This window comes from Choloepus didactylus, chromosome Y (assembly GCF_015220235.1).
Source record: "Choloepus didactylus isolate mChoDid1 chromosome Y, mChoDid1.pri, whole genome shotgun sequence".
In the NCBI taxonomy this organism is placed as follows: domain Eukaryota; kingdom Metazoa; phylum Chordata; class Mammalia; order Pilosa; family Megalonychidae; genus Choloepus; species Choloepus didactylus.
The window spans coordinates 32,293,275-32,309,197 of NC_051335.1; the positions used below are offsets into that span (position 1 = coordinate 32,293,275).

The 15,923-nt window shown below is 37.0% G+C and overlaps 1 protein-coding gene across 2 annotated transcripts; it reads left to right on the top strand.

Moving 5' to 3' along the window:
- Positions 1–2,286: 2,286 nt before the first annotated feature.
- Positions 2,287–15,682, top strand: LOC119524225 (regulator of nonsense transcripts 3B-like). 2 transcript variants are annotated; one of them, XM_037822872.1, is made up of 11 exons: positions 2,287–2,442; positions 3,345–3,451; positions 3,621–3,727; positions 5,779–5,877; positions 7,935–8,045; positions 9,127–9,170; positions 9,658–9,840; positions 10,257–10,295; positions 12,093–12,253; positions 12,546–12,834; positions 15,632–15,682. In XM_037822872.1, the coding sequence occupies exons 1-11, from the start codon at positions 2,287–2,289 to the stop codon at positions 15,680–15,682; spliced, it is 1,347 nt and encodes a 448-aa protein (XP_037678800.1). The 2 variants fall into 2 exon arrangements, with proteins under 2 accessions (XP_037678800.1, XP_037678799.1); XM_037822871.1 differs by lacking the exon at positions 10,257–10,295.
- Positions 15,683–15,923: the final 241 nt, after the last annotated feature.

Here is a 15,923-nt window from a genome sequence, read left to right on the forward strand (position 1 = left end):
AGAAAAGACCCAGCACTATTTATTCCCTATGCCTAACGTGCAGGTCCCTCCCCAGTTTCTCCAGCAGCTGGGTACTTCAGAGGCTCTATTCCACAGGCCTAACTAGCCTGCAGAAATTTGAAACATCATGAATCGGAAACATTCAAAATAAGTCTCTGGGGGAATTTGAAATATTTGAAACAGGGACCTTTTGAAACAAGTCTCCACCCCTGACTGTAATGGTTATGCCCAGGCCTTTTTCCTTTGTTCTTTAACTGCAGAGCCAGTCTGGGCTAGCTTGGTAACAAGTTATGAAGCTATTTTAGGAACCTCTACCCCCAAGTCTCCACCTTGCAAGGATAGTGGGCAGATAAACAGGGGGACCGACCATCAACGACAGCCGGGCTTTTTAACCTTCTGCCAATCCCTGAACTGCCCCACCCCACCAGGCACACCTACCCTGTGTGAAAGCTAAACTTACTCTCATGCTCACACTTGTGTAGTTATCTGTGTATCTCCCTGGCTTATCATTTACCCTTCTCTCCCAATTCTCCCCCTTTTTCCTTAATTGTACACCATACAGAAATTGTATGTTCAACTGATTCAGACACATTTTTTTCACATTTTAACCCCTATGAAATCAGAATGCATCTTAAAATCAATGCTGTGTCATGGTTTAATTGGCAGCATTTTTCTTGGTTTATAAAATAATAGTGGTTTTAGATTCAATGGTTTCTTAGATTTGATAAAATACAAACCTCTTACCATTTGGGGCAATACTTTCTACATTTTTCAGTTTTTTATTTTTTGGGGGGGTTAAACTTTATTGAAGTATAATTTACATAAAATAAAATTTACCAGTATCCTTGTTCTTAGGTAATGTACATGGCAGTATTAAGTATTCAAGGAGCATGATGTGTACAACCTACATTCCAAGTGTTCAGAAAATGGATTGAGTAGATAGGCAGATAGATAGACCGAAGGACAGATAGAATGATATGGCAAATGTGGCAAAATGTTAATATTGGTGGCTCTGGATATCTGGGTGGAGAGAGGTATGTTGGAGTTCTCTGTATGGAGTTTGTATTGAAAAAATAAAATTCACCAATTTTAAATGTACAATTCAATGAATTTAGACAAATGTATGCAGTAATGCAACCAGCACTGCAATCAGATATAGAACACTTCTATCACTACAAAAAGCTCCTTTGCAATTAATCCCCTTTCCCCTTGCCCCTGGCAATTACTGATCTGGTTTCTATCATTACAATTTTGCCTTTCTTTAGAATTTCATATAAGTGCAATCATTCAGCATGTACTCTCTTTGTGTCTGAATTTTTTTACTCAGCATACTTAGCTGAGATTCATCTATTATGATGCGTGTTATCAGTTCATTTTTATCGCGGAGTAGTATTTCCTCATACAGATGAACCATTTTGTTTTTTTAATCATTCATCACTTGATGGACATTTGGATTTTTTCCAGTTTGGGGCTATTATGAATAATGTATAATTGACTTTTTTATGTGGGGAGAAGGGTTACCTCTACATCAATTTAGGTTTTACTTTATTTTTTCCTCCGTGAGGGATCAATAATAGAATCCTTTTAACTAAACGAGTTATTGAAAACAAATCTCATACATTTTGGTCATATTAAATCCTTCATGTACCAGAATATTGTATTTATTAACTGGGAATCAGCTATGAATCCTAATCAATAAAAGGAAAAGTACTACTTAAGTTTCTAGAATAATACTTAAGAATATCAAAAAAATACAAGCTGTTCCCCCAGCGAGGCAAATTTTGGGTAACATGGATTTATCTGAGGAAAACAGGGCTAAGCGCAGCCCACAGAACCTGTATTTTGGCCTGAAATACGTTGAACCTTCAAGACTGAAGTACCGAATTAACGTACACTAAAGTATCTATGGCTACCAGCACTCTCGTTTAGAAAGGGTAACTGCTTTGTACGCTGGGACTTGTAGTTCCTGAAATCGTTGTTTTATTCAAGATGGCGATGCCGCCAACGGTGTGAGAGGGAGAGGGCCTTGAGGAAGTCTGGGACGCAACGGGATTGGACCGTGCGAGAAGTAAGCACCAGGTGTTAAAACTCTTCTGTGGAGGGAAGCCGGTTGCAAGAAGTCTGCCGAGGTCTTGGCCCTGCTCAATCAAACGGACGGACGGTGGAGCTCGTAACTAGGGGCATTGTAGGGGGCGGAGCTCTGACGCGAGCTGGGCGGGCTTCACAGTGTGCCGCGCGTAACGGTGTTCAGGCGAAGCAGCCTTTGTGAAGAGCGTAGCCATGGCCATGAAGGAAGAGAAGGAGTACAGGCCAAAGGAGAAGCGAGTAACCCTGCTGACGCCCCCGGGGGCCACAGGCAGCTGCGGTGGAGCTTCAGGGGACAGCGCCAAGGGGGAAGACAAGGTAGATCGCAATAAAGAGAAGAAAGAGGCATTGAGCAAGGTGCTCTGTCGGCTGTTGGCCGGGGAGAGGGCGGAACGCCCCGCCGCCCATGGGTGATGGCTGGGAATGGGGGTGCCCTCTTCGTCTCCCTCTGCCTTGTCACCTAAATGAAAATCGCACTACCCTGCCTCATCCACTTGCCCCAAATGGGGTGGGGTTGGGGTGGGGTCTCCTCCCGGCTGAGCCTCGTGGTGGGAGTGAGGGAAAGAGGGGGCTCCCTGGAAGAGAAGGGTTTAGGTCAGAGCTGTGAGTTGGTAATGAGGGGTTGAGACGGGGCGCAACAGTGAAGAGAGTCGGGAATTAAAAAGTGTATTGGGGACAGTTGTGATTAAATACTGAGGGGAACATCAGATGTGGGCGTAGCCTGTGATAGCCATATTCATGGAGACGAGTTGGGGAAGCGTATAGGGGAGATTAATGGTCTGCGTGAGGAGAATGTGGAGCATCCTATTCCGGGATTTTTCGTACTCGTTAGAGTTGTGAATTCATTGAGCTTGAATGAAGAAGGATTTTGTTTTAGGAGGTGCTGGATGTGGGAGAGAGATATTAATAAATCAAGAATTTGTGGCACCCACAAAAGACCAGGTTGGCTTACTGATTTACTGTCAGACCTGTTGAAAAAATGGGTGATAGAAAAATGGTGCGCAAACCTAGAATACTGCGGGACTTCGAGTTAAGAGCAGACTCTGAGATTTTCCTTATTCCAAGTGATTCTCGTTTGTGGGAATTTTTTTTATAACCACGTTACTATTATATTTGACTAATTCTGACCTTAGGCTACAGAAAATATTTTCTCCTGGGCTTTTATAAGTAATGACTTTTAAAGCCCATCTTTCCTCAGGGGCTATGATTCCTTCAGGATTGATTTTTACTAATTTCATTTTCCTTATTCATTATTTAAGGTGGTGATTCGGGGATTACCTCCCACTTTGACCAAGGAGCAGCTTCAGGAACATCTTCAGCCTATGCCAGAGCATGATTATTTTGAGTTTTTTTCTAATGATACTAGGTAAAAAAAAAAGGGGGGGGGGAGGCAGTAAAAAAAGATTATTCTATTCTTTGGATTCTACTAATATTTTCCATTTGATTTTTGAACCTCTCTATATTTAATGCATGTATACTTGTAATTCAGCCAGATACCTACCAGCACATTTACACAATTGCTTTCCTCTCTGCAGTCTGTATCCTCATATGTATGCCAGAGCATACATCAACTTTAAAAACCAAGAGGACATTATTTTGTTCAGGGATCTCTTTGATGGATACATATTCCTTGACAATAAAGGTGAGTCCTTATAACTGAACTAGAAGGCAAGTTTCTTTGTCACTTGTGTGTTTTGTTTAAGAAAATGTGTGTATCAAAGTGTATCCTCAATGCCTTCATAACTTTTCTAAAGTCCTGGATGATAAAAGGTACATTCAAAAAGTTTTACATGTATGAAAAACTCATTGCAGTCTTATAAATAGATATGTCACTTTTCACAGCTCTTGAGTATTTTTTTTGACCTGTTATTTCTGTGGTTTGATCAGCTGGTTGAAATTGCCACCAGTTTCTCTTCATGTGACAAATCTTGTGACCTGGATTAGATAATGTTATTTTGATTATTTACTAGTTTCAGCAGCAATACTGATAAATAACTCTCTAAACTTGTAAGACAAGTTTTAAATATTTACTTCTCCTCTTGCTTCAGGGACCAACATTTATTTAATTATTTAATTCAAATCCCTTAGGCCAACAGTTCCCAGTCAGAATACCATTTAACAGTCTCACTAAGTTATATGTAATTAAGACGTTGAACTTGATGATATCCCTCTTTCTATCCAGGAGGATCCGGTCTATAGGGAAGAAACATTTTTACCTTAACTCTCTTTTTTTTAATCTGCTGCTTACAGGGTATAGCCAGAGAATGTCTAAACTGCCACTGGTCACTTTTCTTTTGGCTCTGCAATCCTAGGTGAATGGAGTGTCGTTTTGTTTGGTTTGGTTTGGTTTTTTCAGAATTATTTCAAAGTTGGTAAAAATTCAATCTTTGTCAGGAAATATGCCAGTAAAAGTTAAGGATTTCTACTGTGTTTGGCCAACTTGTATTAATACCCCAAATCAGCCACTTCTTTATTCCTACTTTTTTGTCTTTATTCCTACTTTTTTATTCCAGAATATAGCAATGATTTCCTAATCACTTAGCCTGGAAATTTGAGTTGTGTTTAACTTTCTCCTCCTTTTTTTATTCCCTACATTTAAATAAACAGTGAATCTTGTCAATTCATTGTTTTTTGATGTCTTGTTCATCTAGACTTACAAACACTTTCACAGTTTATGTCTTCATCATCTAATGCTTGGATAGTCATTGCCCCTAAACTTGTAGGATTTTCCATTTTTACCCCATTTATGTATAATTCAGTCTATTATATTACCATGAAAATCTTTTTATTTGAAAATACTTATTTTAAGATAGCAGTCATAAGAAAAAGTACAAAAAACTCCTTAACTTTGTATTCAGGGTCCTCCATGGTCTGTCCTCCCTTCTGTTTTTTGAGCCTGTCTTCACAATTTCCCTCTGCTTCAGTATGGTTTGTCTCTAATCTCTCCTCAAATATATCACAGTTATTAACCTAATCAGATTCCACATTCACTAGGATTCCCAGAATCATCTTTTCTCCATGACTGCTTTGTGATGCCTTCTGGCCAATTCTTGTTTCATTCTGGCTTATGTCTATATGCCAATGATCTAAAGATAGTATTTTATACCTTGTGTGACATTGTTCTCCAGTAGGGAAATGATACATGTATTTTAAATAACAGCTTTATTGAGGTATTCACATATAAAATTCACCCCTTTAAAGTATACATTTCAGTGGTTTTTAGTATATTCAGAGTTGTGCAGCCATCACAACTTAATTTTAGAACACATTCATCAACCCCCAAGGGAAACCGCATATGCTGTAGCTGTTACTCCCTTTTCTCCTTACCCCTTCCCCAGCTCTAGACAACCACAAATCTACTTTCTGTCTCTATAGCTGTGTGTATTCTGGACATTTCTGATGTATTTTTTAACTGAAAATTAGTTTGTATTTTTGTTTCACATATCAGAAATATCACATTTTAGAAGTTGAATTTAAATGAATATTTGCCTTTCCTTGCAATTTTTTCATTGTTATCAGTGTGACATTTGGGCTCCTCTGATACCATGTTGACTATAGTTGTGCCAGTGCAATTTATGCTTATTGGAAGGTATCATCAAAGGGGGCCTAGAAAATGGTGGGTTGGCTCACTTGTATCCATATTTGACATTTTCTTTGTTATATCAAGTGTGTTGCTTTCTTTTTTCTAAATAGGTCAAGAATATCCTGTGATAGTAGAATTTGCCCCTTTTCAAAAAGCTGCAAAAAAGAAGACTAAGAAAAGAGATATCAAAGTTGGGACTATTGATGATGGTACAACTATAGCTATAGTTATGTAATGCTATTGCCATGGTTTTTTTTTAATATTACTGTTGTGGAGGTTAGTTAGACCCTGAAATTTCACATAAGAAAATATACAGAATAAAGTCAGCCAGTGGGATTGGGAATGCCATAAGGACCAAACTCCACTTTGTCTAGTTTATGGATGGATGTGTAGAAAAGTAGGGGAAGCAAACAAACAGACAAAGGTACCCAGTGTTCTTTTTTACTTCAATTGCTCTTTTTCACTCTAATTATTATTCTTGTTATTTTTGTGTGTGTGCTAATGAAGGTGTCAGGGATTGATTTAGGTGATGAATGTACAACTATGTAATGGTACTGTAAACAATCGAAAGTACAATTTGTTTTATATGACTGCGTGGTATGTGAATATATCTCAATAAAATGATGATTAAAAAAAAAAAAAAAAGAATAAAGTCAGCGAGGAATGTTATTTGCTGAAGGAGGTGTTTTAAATTGTTAGAAAGGAGATAGGTTTCCTGTAGAGGGTTTCCACTCTCTTTTGCTAGGAGCATTGCATTCCTCCATCATCAAGTAATATAGTATTAATTAATAAGTAGTAAATCACCATAAGGTCTACTGATTAGAAGACAATGGAAAAAAGCAAATGTTTCAAAGTATAGCAACTGCTTCTTGAGACCTCTTACCATTTTCATGATTATTTATTTGACTTTTAGATTCCACTATCCTTATATAGATAGAAAGGTTTATCATAGAGAGCTGTGATGGAAAAATTTCCATGTCTGAGTAACTTAATATAAAGTAGCTGAAGTGGTCAATCCTATTTCTAAGCTTTGACCATGGAGTTACCTATACTCATAGTAATTAGGTTGAACTGGAACACAGGAACTGAAAAACAGGAATAATTGCCATTTAAGATAAACTGTCTCCAGATTTTGAGATCTCTATAACCATTTTTTTTGTTATGTTGGAGAAGAACTTGGTCCCAGTATTTTATATCAGGTTAATATTTTAGAATTATCTAGTTCGATGTCTGTCATTCATTTCTATAACTGGTATTTTATAGAGAAAACATAATAAAGACCTAATAACACACAGCCACTTGTTGATTATATCATATATTCAGATCTGGAAGACTGTGGATCAAGTGATATGCTCAACAGTGCATAGAAACTCCAAGTAAAAGCAATATAATGACTCAGATGTGTTACCCTTTCTGATCTTAGGTGTCTAGGAAAAACTCCAGGAATTTTCATCACTTCAGTACCACATCTAGGACTTCCCCATAATTTATCTTCTAGAGACACCCGGTTTTCTTTTTTTTTTAATTCATTTTATTGAGATATATTCATATACCATGCAGTCATACAAAACAAAGCATACATTCAGTTGTTCACAGTACCATTACATAGTTGTGCATTCATCACCAAAATCAATCCCGGACACCTTCATTACCACACATACAAAGGTAACAAGAATAAAAGTTAAAGTGAAAAAGAGCAATTAAAGTCAAAAAGAACACTGGGTGCCTTTGTTTGTTTGTTTGTTTGTTTTCCTTCCCCCATTTTTCTACTCATCCATCCATAAACTAGACAAAGGGGAATGTGGTCCATATGGCTTTCCCAATCACATGGACACCTGGTTTTCATATGTCAAATTCATTTGAAGTGAAATATACCCTATAGGAATTGCTTACATGCTATGTATAATACTCTGAAGATCTTGTAGCTGTATCTTTCAGTTCTCCCGTAAGTGTGACTCTGGATTAGTAGGAACAGTGATGTTTAAAAGGAAATTATATGACACGCCTGGTGGGTCTGTTAGAACATGTGATGTCTCGCTTTCCCTGATACCTGTGTTATACCAGACTCTCATAGTGGGTATCAGTAATTGAAGTTCTGACAATAAGTGACCAGCAGAGCTTTAGTCTGTCTTGTGTGGATATGGTTTGGTGTATTTTCCAATCTTTCATGAAGTAGAAAATTATCTTCTTTGGTAAGTAAATATCCTAGATAATATTCCCTATTTTGTTTAAAATCTGCTATATTTTCTGTTTCCTTTCCCTTTAGATCCAGAGTATAGAAAGTTTTTGGAAAGTTATGCTGCAGATAATGAGAAAATGACATCTACTCCAGAGACACTGCTAGAGGAAATAGAAGCAAAAAATAGAGAATTAATAGGTAAGTAATTAAAAGGAATTAAGGGCAATGGCTTTTTCGTCAGAATACCTAGGTCTGGCTCCCACTTCTATCACTTTCTAGCTGTGTGACCTTGGGGGTGTCACTAACTTCTTTGAGATTCCGTTTCTTCTACCTTAAAATGCAGATGATAAAATCTGCCTTACAGGATTATGAGAATGGGTTGTTAAGATGGGAAAAAATTCTCTATGACCTACTGAGTGCCACACAAATGTAACATAAGTATAAAAATTTTGAAGACTGGTATAGGACCTTTAGATACTGTTAAGCTTTGAAGAAAAATTGCTATTGTCTACTAAGAAGAAGTTCAGATTCCTAAAAAAAATATTGGGGCCTGAAAATAGCAAAAAAATAAAATTACTTTCTGCAAAATTGAAATCTTGATTAATCCTAGCTTGGATGTTGGTAGTAATAGTAGATTGTCACTATTGTATCAGCTCTAAACATGAGCATGATCTTTGACCCAGGCTTTCTACTTCTAGGAATTTTTCCTAAGGAAGCATATGTTCAAAAATTTAGCTACAACCCCCACCCCACCTCACCCCCGAAAAATCTAGCTTCAAATCTAGGCAACTTTTTTCAGAATATTGAAAAATACCATTAAATATTCTTCTAAAACTTGATTTTTAATGGCTGTATAGTGTAAGCCTGCCTTTGATCATTTCCTTAGAATAAATTCCCAGAAGTGGAATTATGGTATAAAAAGGATTAGATATTTTAAGCCTCCTCCCCAATTTCTTCCCAGAGAAATTTGAACTAATTTATACTCCAATCATAAAACAAGAGAATGCCCTTTGCTCTTAATTCTCACTAGCTCTGGGAATTACTCTTTTAAATTTTTGTTTTACTATTTTAATTTGAATTTCTTCACCTTTTAAAAAGTATTTTAAATCTGCACAATTGAAATGGAATACTGTAAAACCCTTTCTGATAAAACACTTGTGAATTTTCTGTTTAAAGGGTGTAGTTTTCCCACCTTGGGTAGGTGGCAGGGAATGTCAGAAAATAGATTCCTTTTGAAGGGTTGATAAGTATTATTAATAATCTGTTTACATTTATGTAGCTAAAAAGACAACCCCACTTTTGAGCTTCCTGAAGAACAAGCAGGTAAACCTTCTGATGTTATAGTTTCTCTCCATACTTTTATTTCATTCATTCACATTCTGTAAACATTTTAGGAGCATTGGGGTCCTGAAAGATAAATGGCTTTTTCTACCGTCATTCTTTTAAAGATTTGGCCCATTGGTCTCATTCTCTGGCCTTTGCCTTCACTCTGGTTGTTGGACTAGAAATTCACTCTGCAAATCTGGAGAGTCCTTATCTTGTCCTAGAGATATTCTCTTGATATTCTGAAAGCCTCTGGAAGTATACCAAGGCAGCAGTAAGAGACTCGCATACTAGTGGGTCCTGGACTTGATTCTCTTTAATATTCTGAATGGCATGGGACGGGGATTAAGGAGGTAAAATACAACCTTGTAGAAAGTAGGAAGAGAAGAGGATCCAGTTTAGTGGGTGCCCACTATGCCTTCGGGATTGGTTAAGGTTTTAGTGGTGATTTTTTTGTTTGAAGGCTTGTGTTGATGTTTCTTTCTAGAGAATGAGAGAAGAAAAGAGAGAAGAAAGAAGGAGGCGAGAACTAGAAAGGAAAAGACAAAGAGAAGAAGAGAGGAGAAAATGGAAAGAAGAGGAGAAACAAAAAAGAAAAGATATAGAAAAACTAAAGAAGATAGACAGAGTTCCAGAAAGGGACAAATTAAAAGATGAACCAAAGATTAAGGTATGAAAGTAATTTAGACAGACTGCATGTTGCTGAAAAATTGCATGTGTCTACTTCTTTAACTATGCATGTATCTTGTGTTGTTGTAAATACAGGTCTTTTTGTTTTTGTCTTTGTTTTTTGGGGGGAGGAAGTGAACTAATAAAAAAATACTTTCCTACAATACTAATAGTAATATGTTTTAAATTTAAGAATATTTAAAAGGATTAAGTAGTTACATGATGCTGATCATTTCTTCAGTACAAATCTGTATTATTTTTATCATTGAAAATGTTTGATTTTTTAATTACTGTTCTCTCAATCAGTAGTAAATAAGGACTTAGGGCTGGCTGGCATTAATTATGGGTTTTATTCAGCTTTTCCTTCAGATTTTATACATAAAGTTGCTTCATCTGTTTGTTTTCCACTGTCTTCAGGTACACAGGTTTCTGTTACAAGCTGTGACTCAGAAAAATGTAAGAACCAAGCACATGATACAGAGCACCTAGTATCATGTCACACACACAGGTCTTAGTAAATAAGTCCTTTTGGTGGTGGTGGTAGTGTTACCTGTAGAAAACCCCTTCAGACTGACTTAGGTCTTCTTAAAAGCTGAGATATTTACACACCTACTTTAAAAGGAAGCCCTGCTGACTTCCTCATGCTCTGCTGTTTACCCAGGAGCTGCAACAATATACAGCCAGAGGACCACTCTGCTTAAATAGCTCTTTCTCATCTTATATGCCTCTCGTAACTGCCTTATGGGAGTACTAGGGATGAATAATCTGCATTATGTGCTTTTCCCTCTCATGTGATTCCCACATTATCTTCTTGCATCTAGCTGGGAACTTGTGAGCAGCAGATTCTGATTTATGCATTGCATTCAGGAAGAGGAAAACCTGTAGAAAGATCCCAACCTCGCTGCTTCCCTCCGGGGGCATGGCTTGGGCAGCCCTTGCTCCAACAAAGTTCCTGGAATTGATTCCTTAGTACTTTGGGGAAAGAGAAGCTCTCACAGAAATGGTGGCAGGGTCTCCCTCTTCCACCTCCTGAAAACTCAGCAATTTGTGTGATTAGGATTCTCCAAGTCTCTACAGGGATCACTGGTGACAACAGGCTCAGGGAGGAGGTGGTTCCCATCTTCATTCCTTTGAGCAATCTCTCTGCCTCTATACCACGAGTGACTTAATTTGCTCTCCCTAAGTATCAGCAAGGCAGGAGGTAGAGCCAGCCATGCTGGAGACATTCATTAATGTTCTTATTAGAGTAATGAACATCTTGGTTTCTGTTAAAGATGTTCATTAGAGAAATAAGAATAATTATAATGAAACCTGCACATGGTATCCTCACTCTGTTACACTGGTGCCTTCTTAGTGTTTCTTTTGGACTAACCATTTGCAATGGCTGTCTGCTTAAATACTTCATGCTTAAATCTTTTGTGCTGCTTTACCTTTTGCTTGGTGATTTGTATGATGCCTTCGTCCTGAGATGAACCTTTGTATGATGCCTTCATTCTGAGGCTTGAAATTCTTCTTTTTTGCCTAAAATTTCTCTGAATATCCAGTACTTGGGGGTATTCTAGAAAGATATATAGTAGTGGTGGGAGAAAGAAGCTGTCTTTTTTAGCAATTTGAACTTTTTAGAATGGTGTTTTCAAATAAATTTATTTTTAAATACACACACACACACATTGAGCACACAATTCCTACTCGGTGGAGATGGAACTTAACCTTTCTGTTTTGTAAGGCATTTGGATTTTTCCATAAATGGCAAATAATTCTTGCTATTCATCTCTAATGGTAATACGATTATACCATCATAAGGAAAATACGTTATTCTCAGGCTCAAGGCAAAATTATTTCTGCAATGGATCACTCCTTTAGAGACCAAGGTATTTGTCATTCCATGTTCTAAATAAACATAATCCAACAGTAGTGACCTGCCTAGCATTTTAAATGTGTGGTATATGCTCATATCGAATTGTATTGACATGCTGATTTGCTACAGAAGACACACTCGGAAGTGTGTATTGGTTTACTTAAAGGTTGACCCATTTAAAGCCAGAGTCTTGATCCTATTGCCACAAAGTGATTAAACCACTCTATTTGAGTGGATAACACTTTCACATAAATTGGCATCCTTTTAGTAAATTACTACTCTTGGTGCTAGTTGTTAGCCTAAAAATTTAATACCTACAGATGTGGTAGATCTTAATAGAAAAGGACGACCATGTCTCGCTCTTCAAAATAAAAATAAACTTGTTCTCTTTAAAGCTGCTCAAGAAGCCAGAGAAAGGAGATGAAAAAGAATTGGACAAAAGAGAAAAAGCCAAGAAACTGGAAAAGGAGAATCTGAATGATGAAAGAGCCAGTGGGCAAAGCTGTACATTGGTCAAACGTTCTGATGGTGAACTTAAAGATGAAAAGCCAAAGAGGTTAGTAGTGGAAAAGGTTCTTTGATACATTTGATTTAGACATGTTTCTAGATACTAGTTTTGCTGCTATGTCCTGGACTTATACCTGAATTAAGATAAACTATTTATTAGGGGCAGGGGAATGAGGAGTATCTAATATATTTTAGTATCTCAATCTGGATGAATGATCTGTAGTTTTCACCCCACCCCAAAGTGCAGCCTCGTTGCAGTGGCCATCTCAGATTTACAGAGTTCCAGCATTGGTGATTACAAAGTCTTTGAGGGCTCATTCTCAGATTTGTTTTTCATGCAGACCTGAAGATGAGAGTGGCAGAGACTACAGGGAGAGGGAAAGGAATTATGAACGAGATCAAGAGCGCATACTTCGGGAGAGGGAGAAACTGAAACGACAAGAAGAGTGCTGGAGGCAGAAGGAGCGCTATGAGAAAGAGAAGGCTTTTAAAAGAAAAGAAGAAGAAATGAAAAAAGAAAAAGAAGCACTTAGGGATAAAGGAAAGAATAATGAAAGTACAGAATCGATAGGCAACTCAGAAAAAATTGAAAAGAAAGAGGAAGTGGTTAAGAGAGGCATAAGAAACAAGGTGCTGCTTTTCATCAAACTTGTTTATTTTCATGAAGATCTTTTTTCTTTTCTTGCAAGTGTAAAGGCAAGGGTAATTCATTGTTCACTGTAGAATTTTCAGAGGAACCGTTATCTACCTTCTTTCAGTTTGGGCTGGGTTCTTTTTTAACTTACTGTGGAAATTTCAAACATACATAAAAATAGAGCAAATGGAGAATAGTGTAACAACCCCCCCCCCCCCCATATCCCTTTGCCCAACTGCAGCCCTTATCATCTCTGGCTAACCTTGTTTCTACTCTGCCCAACCCCTACCTCCACTGAATTATTTTAAAGCAAATCCTAAATATAGTTTCTTCTTTAGATACTTCAATATTAGAGATGAAGACTCTTTATTTCTTAATAATATAACCCTAGTAGCATTTTAACACCAAAAGTTTACAATAATTTCTTAATATCCTATCTAGTTGGTGTCATATTTTACCAATTGTCTCATTAATGTCTTTTTTATAGGATCTAAACAAGGTCCACAAATTATATTTCTTGAAATGTTTCTTAAGTCTATTTTATTCTAAATAATTCTCCCTCCTTTGGTCTTCCTACCATTTATTTGTTGCAGAAGTCAACTGTAGAGCTTCTTACCTTCTGGATTGGCTAATTATATCCCTGTGACATCATCTAACGTGTTCCTCTATCTTCTGTGTTTCCTTTAAAACTGGTAGTTATGTCTAGGACAGGGGTTAGCAAACTTTCTCTGTAAAGGGCTAGATCATAAATATTTTGGGCTTTGTGGGCCATGTCTCTGTCACAACAACTCAACTCTGCACAAAAGCAGCCATAGGCAATACATAAAAGAATGAAAATAGCTGTGTACCAACCCGTGTTTGTTTACAAAACAGGTGGCCCCTGATCTAGAGGCTGGAATATTTTCAGATTCAACTTTTTGGAAAGAATATTTCATAGGTGCTGCTCTACACTTCTTATCTCACATCAGGAAGCATATAATATCTGGGATTCCTTTTTTGTTTTTGATCATTAGTAATTGTATAGTGGTTATATCCTTAATTTTAGGAGGTACAAGTTGAAGTATGTAGGGGTGAATGTGTTACGATGTCTGCAACTTACTCAAATGGTTCTGCAAAAAAAATGTGTGTGGTGTACATTAGACAGCAAATGTGGCAAAATGTTAACAAATGATGAATCTTGGAAAAGTATATATGCGGGTAATCATTGTACCATTTTTGCAACATTTCTATAGATTAAAAGTTTTCAAAATTAAATGTTAAAAAATAATTCATCAGTAGGTTCAGGTAGTGTAAGCCTGATCTATTATAAAAATTTTTATCAGCACTGCTAATGATTTTGCTTAGATTCATTATTTCTTTAGGGGTTGCAAAATGGTGATAATTCAAATTCTGCCTTTCCTTCTGCATTTATTAGCTGATGGTCTCTTCTTTAAGAAGAATTTTTCCCTCATCAACTATTCAGTTAGCCTAAAATATAATATGTACAAGAAAGGCAAGATAAATGCTTGATTCTATCCCTTTATTTACTAGTGTTCGGAGTGATGTTGGTATCCCAGCACTTGTAAAGGTTATCAGTGAGGTTTGTTTTGTTTTGTTTTGTGTTAGTCTTTAAGAACTCATGGATTTAGAAATACTTGGTATGGTCCAATTTGTTGAAGTTATTGTCCTCGTTGGTATTCACATTGTCCTGTCTTTCACAGTGGGAGCCCCATAATCGGTTTCTTTAAATACTGTGCACGATTCTCCTCTGTTTTAACATTTCAGCTTTTGAAAATAATGAAATAGTTTGCTAGGTTATGCTTTAAGGATAATTTTCATAAATCAAGAAGAAAGGATAAGGAAGGCTCATGCTATTTTTTGTTGAATTCTAAAAAAGGCCTATGCAATAAAGTTTTCCAGGATCATATTGTCATAAAAAAATATATTACTTGAATTTATTGAGACTTATTTATGAATCAGAGATCCAGAGTGCCACCAAAAAGTCTCAAGCTGGGTTATGACATTGTCATACCTGAATTTAAAAAAGCAAATCATGTTGTTGTGGCAAGTTACATGGGGTCTAAACACAGGTAGTTCTCCATTTAAGAGTTTGCATTCTTTATTATTGTTTTTACTCCTAAATTTTTTTGTATGTAGTGGTGCATTTTAAAGTCAAAATATTGATGGGAGGGAGGCGAGATAAGTGATGGCTGTGGTTTCTAAGTAAAAAATTTCAAGCTGATTGATTTCATTTTGAAATGGTTAAGAAAATTAAGCAGATTTCTCAAATATTTACCGTAGGCATATAAAATGGTTCACTTAATCTGAAACAAACTTGAAACACTTTCCAAAATTAAACTGTTTTTAAAAAGTTCAAAAAATATATACACAAATGATAGGTGTGACAAAGTTATCTTCCTAAGAACATGCTGCATATTTGACTAAGTAACAGAAGTATATGGCATCCCCAAATGAGCTTCAACAAATGGGTACTGCCTTAACCTAGTCTTTTTTTGTAGACAGTTCCAGTCGCTTTTAATTTTTTGTATTCTAATCATTCTACCAAGTCCTTACTGGTTCAGATTAAGTGTGCCATTATGAAATGGTTGCTTTTCTTTGGAGGTACAGGAGAGGAAGGCAGGCAGTTGAAAGCCAAATTAACCATCAATGCTATCATATACCATACCCTCACATTTTTGGTCTTGTATGAATTGTTTAGGGTATATCTTAATACAAAGCATACGACTCTGAAGATCCCATGTAAAAAAGCCTAGTGGCGATGTTGTAATATTAACATATTTCATTTTACTTTAGGATCATCCAGCAATGCAACTTTACCAACCAGGAGCTCGAAGCCGAAATTGACTCTGTCCCCCGGATGACAGCACCAAATCTGCAGATCCGGCAATAGAGAAGAAGCAGGAAAGTGGTATTAGCCATAGAAAAGAGGGTGGAGAGGAGTGATAAGTCTAAATGGCCTTAGGTGTCCTGACTGTCTAGGCAGCCAAAGAGCACTATTAAGCAATCCAGAAGTGCCTTCAGGGCAAAAGGATAGAAAGAAGGGGGTCGCTGTGCTGGTGAGGTTCATTGCAGAGGAGTTCGTTTT

What these genes read in the sequence shown, in the direction of transcription:
- LOC119524225 (XM_037822872.1), top strand. Translation starts at nt 2,287, where the DNA reads ATGAAGGAAGAGAAGGAGTACAGGCCAAAGGAGAAGCGAGTAACCCTG. An exon ending in GCTTCCTGAAGAACAAGCAG is followed by an intron (nt 9,171 to 9,657) that starts GTAAACCTTCTG and finishes GTTTCTTTCTAG; the next exon opens with AGAATGAGAGAAGAAAAGAG. An exon ending in AGAGAGGCATAAGAAACAAG is followed by an intron (nt 12,835 to 15,631) that starts GTGCTGCTTTTC and finishes ATTTTACTTTAG; the next exon opens with GATCATCCAGCAATGCAACT.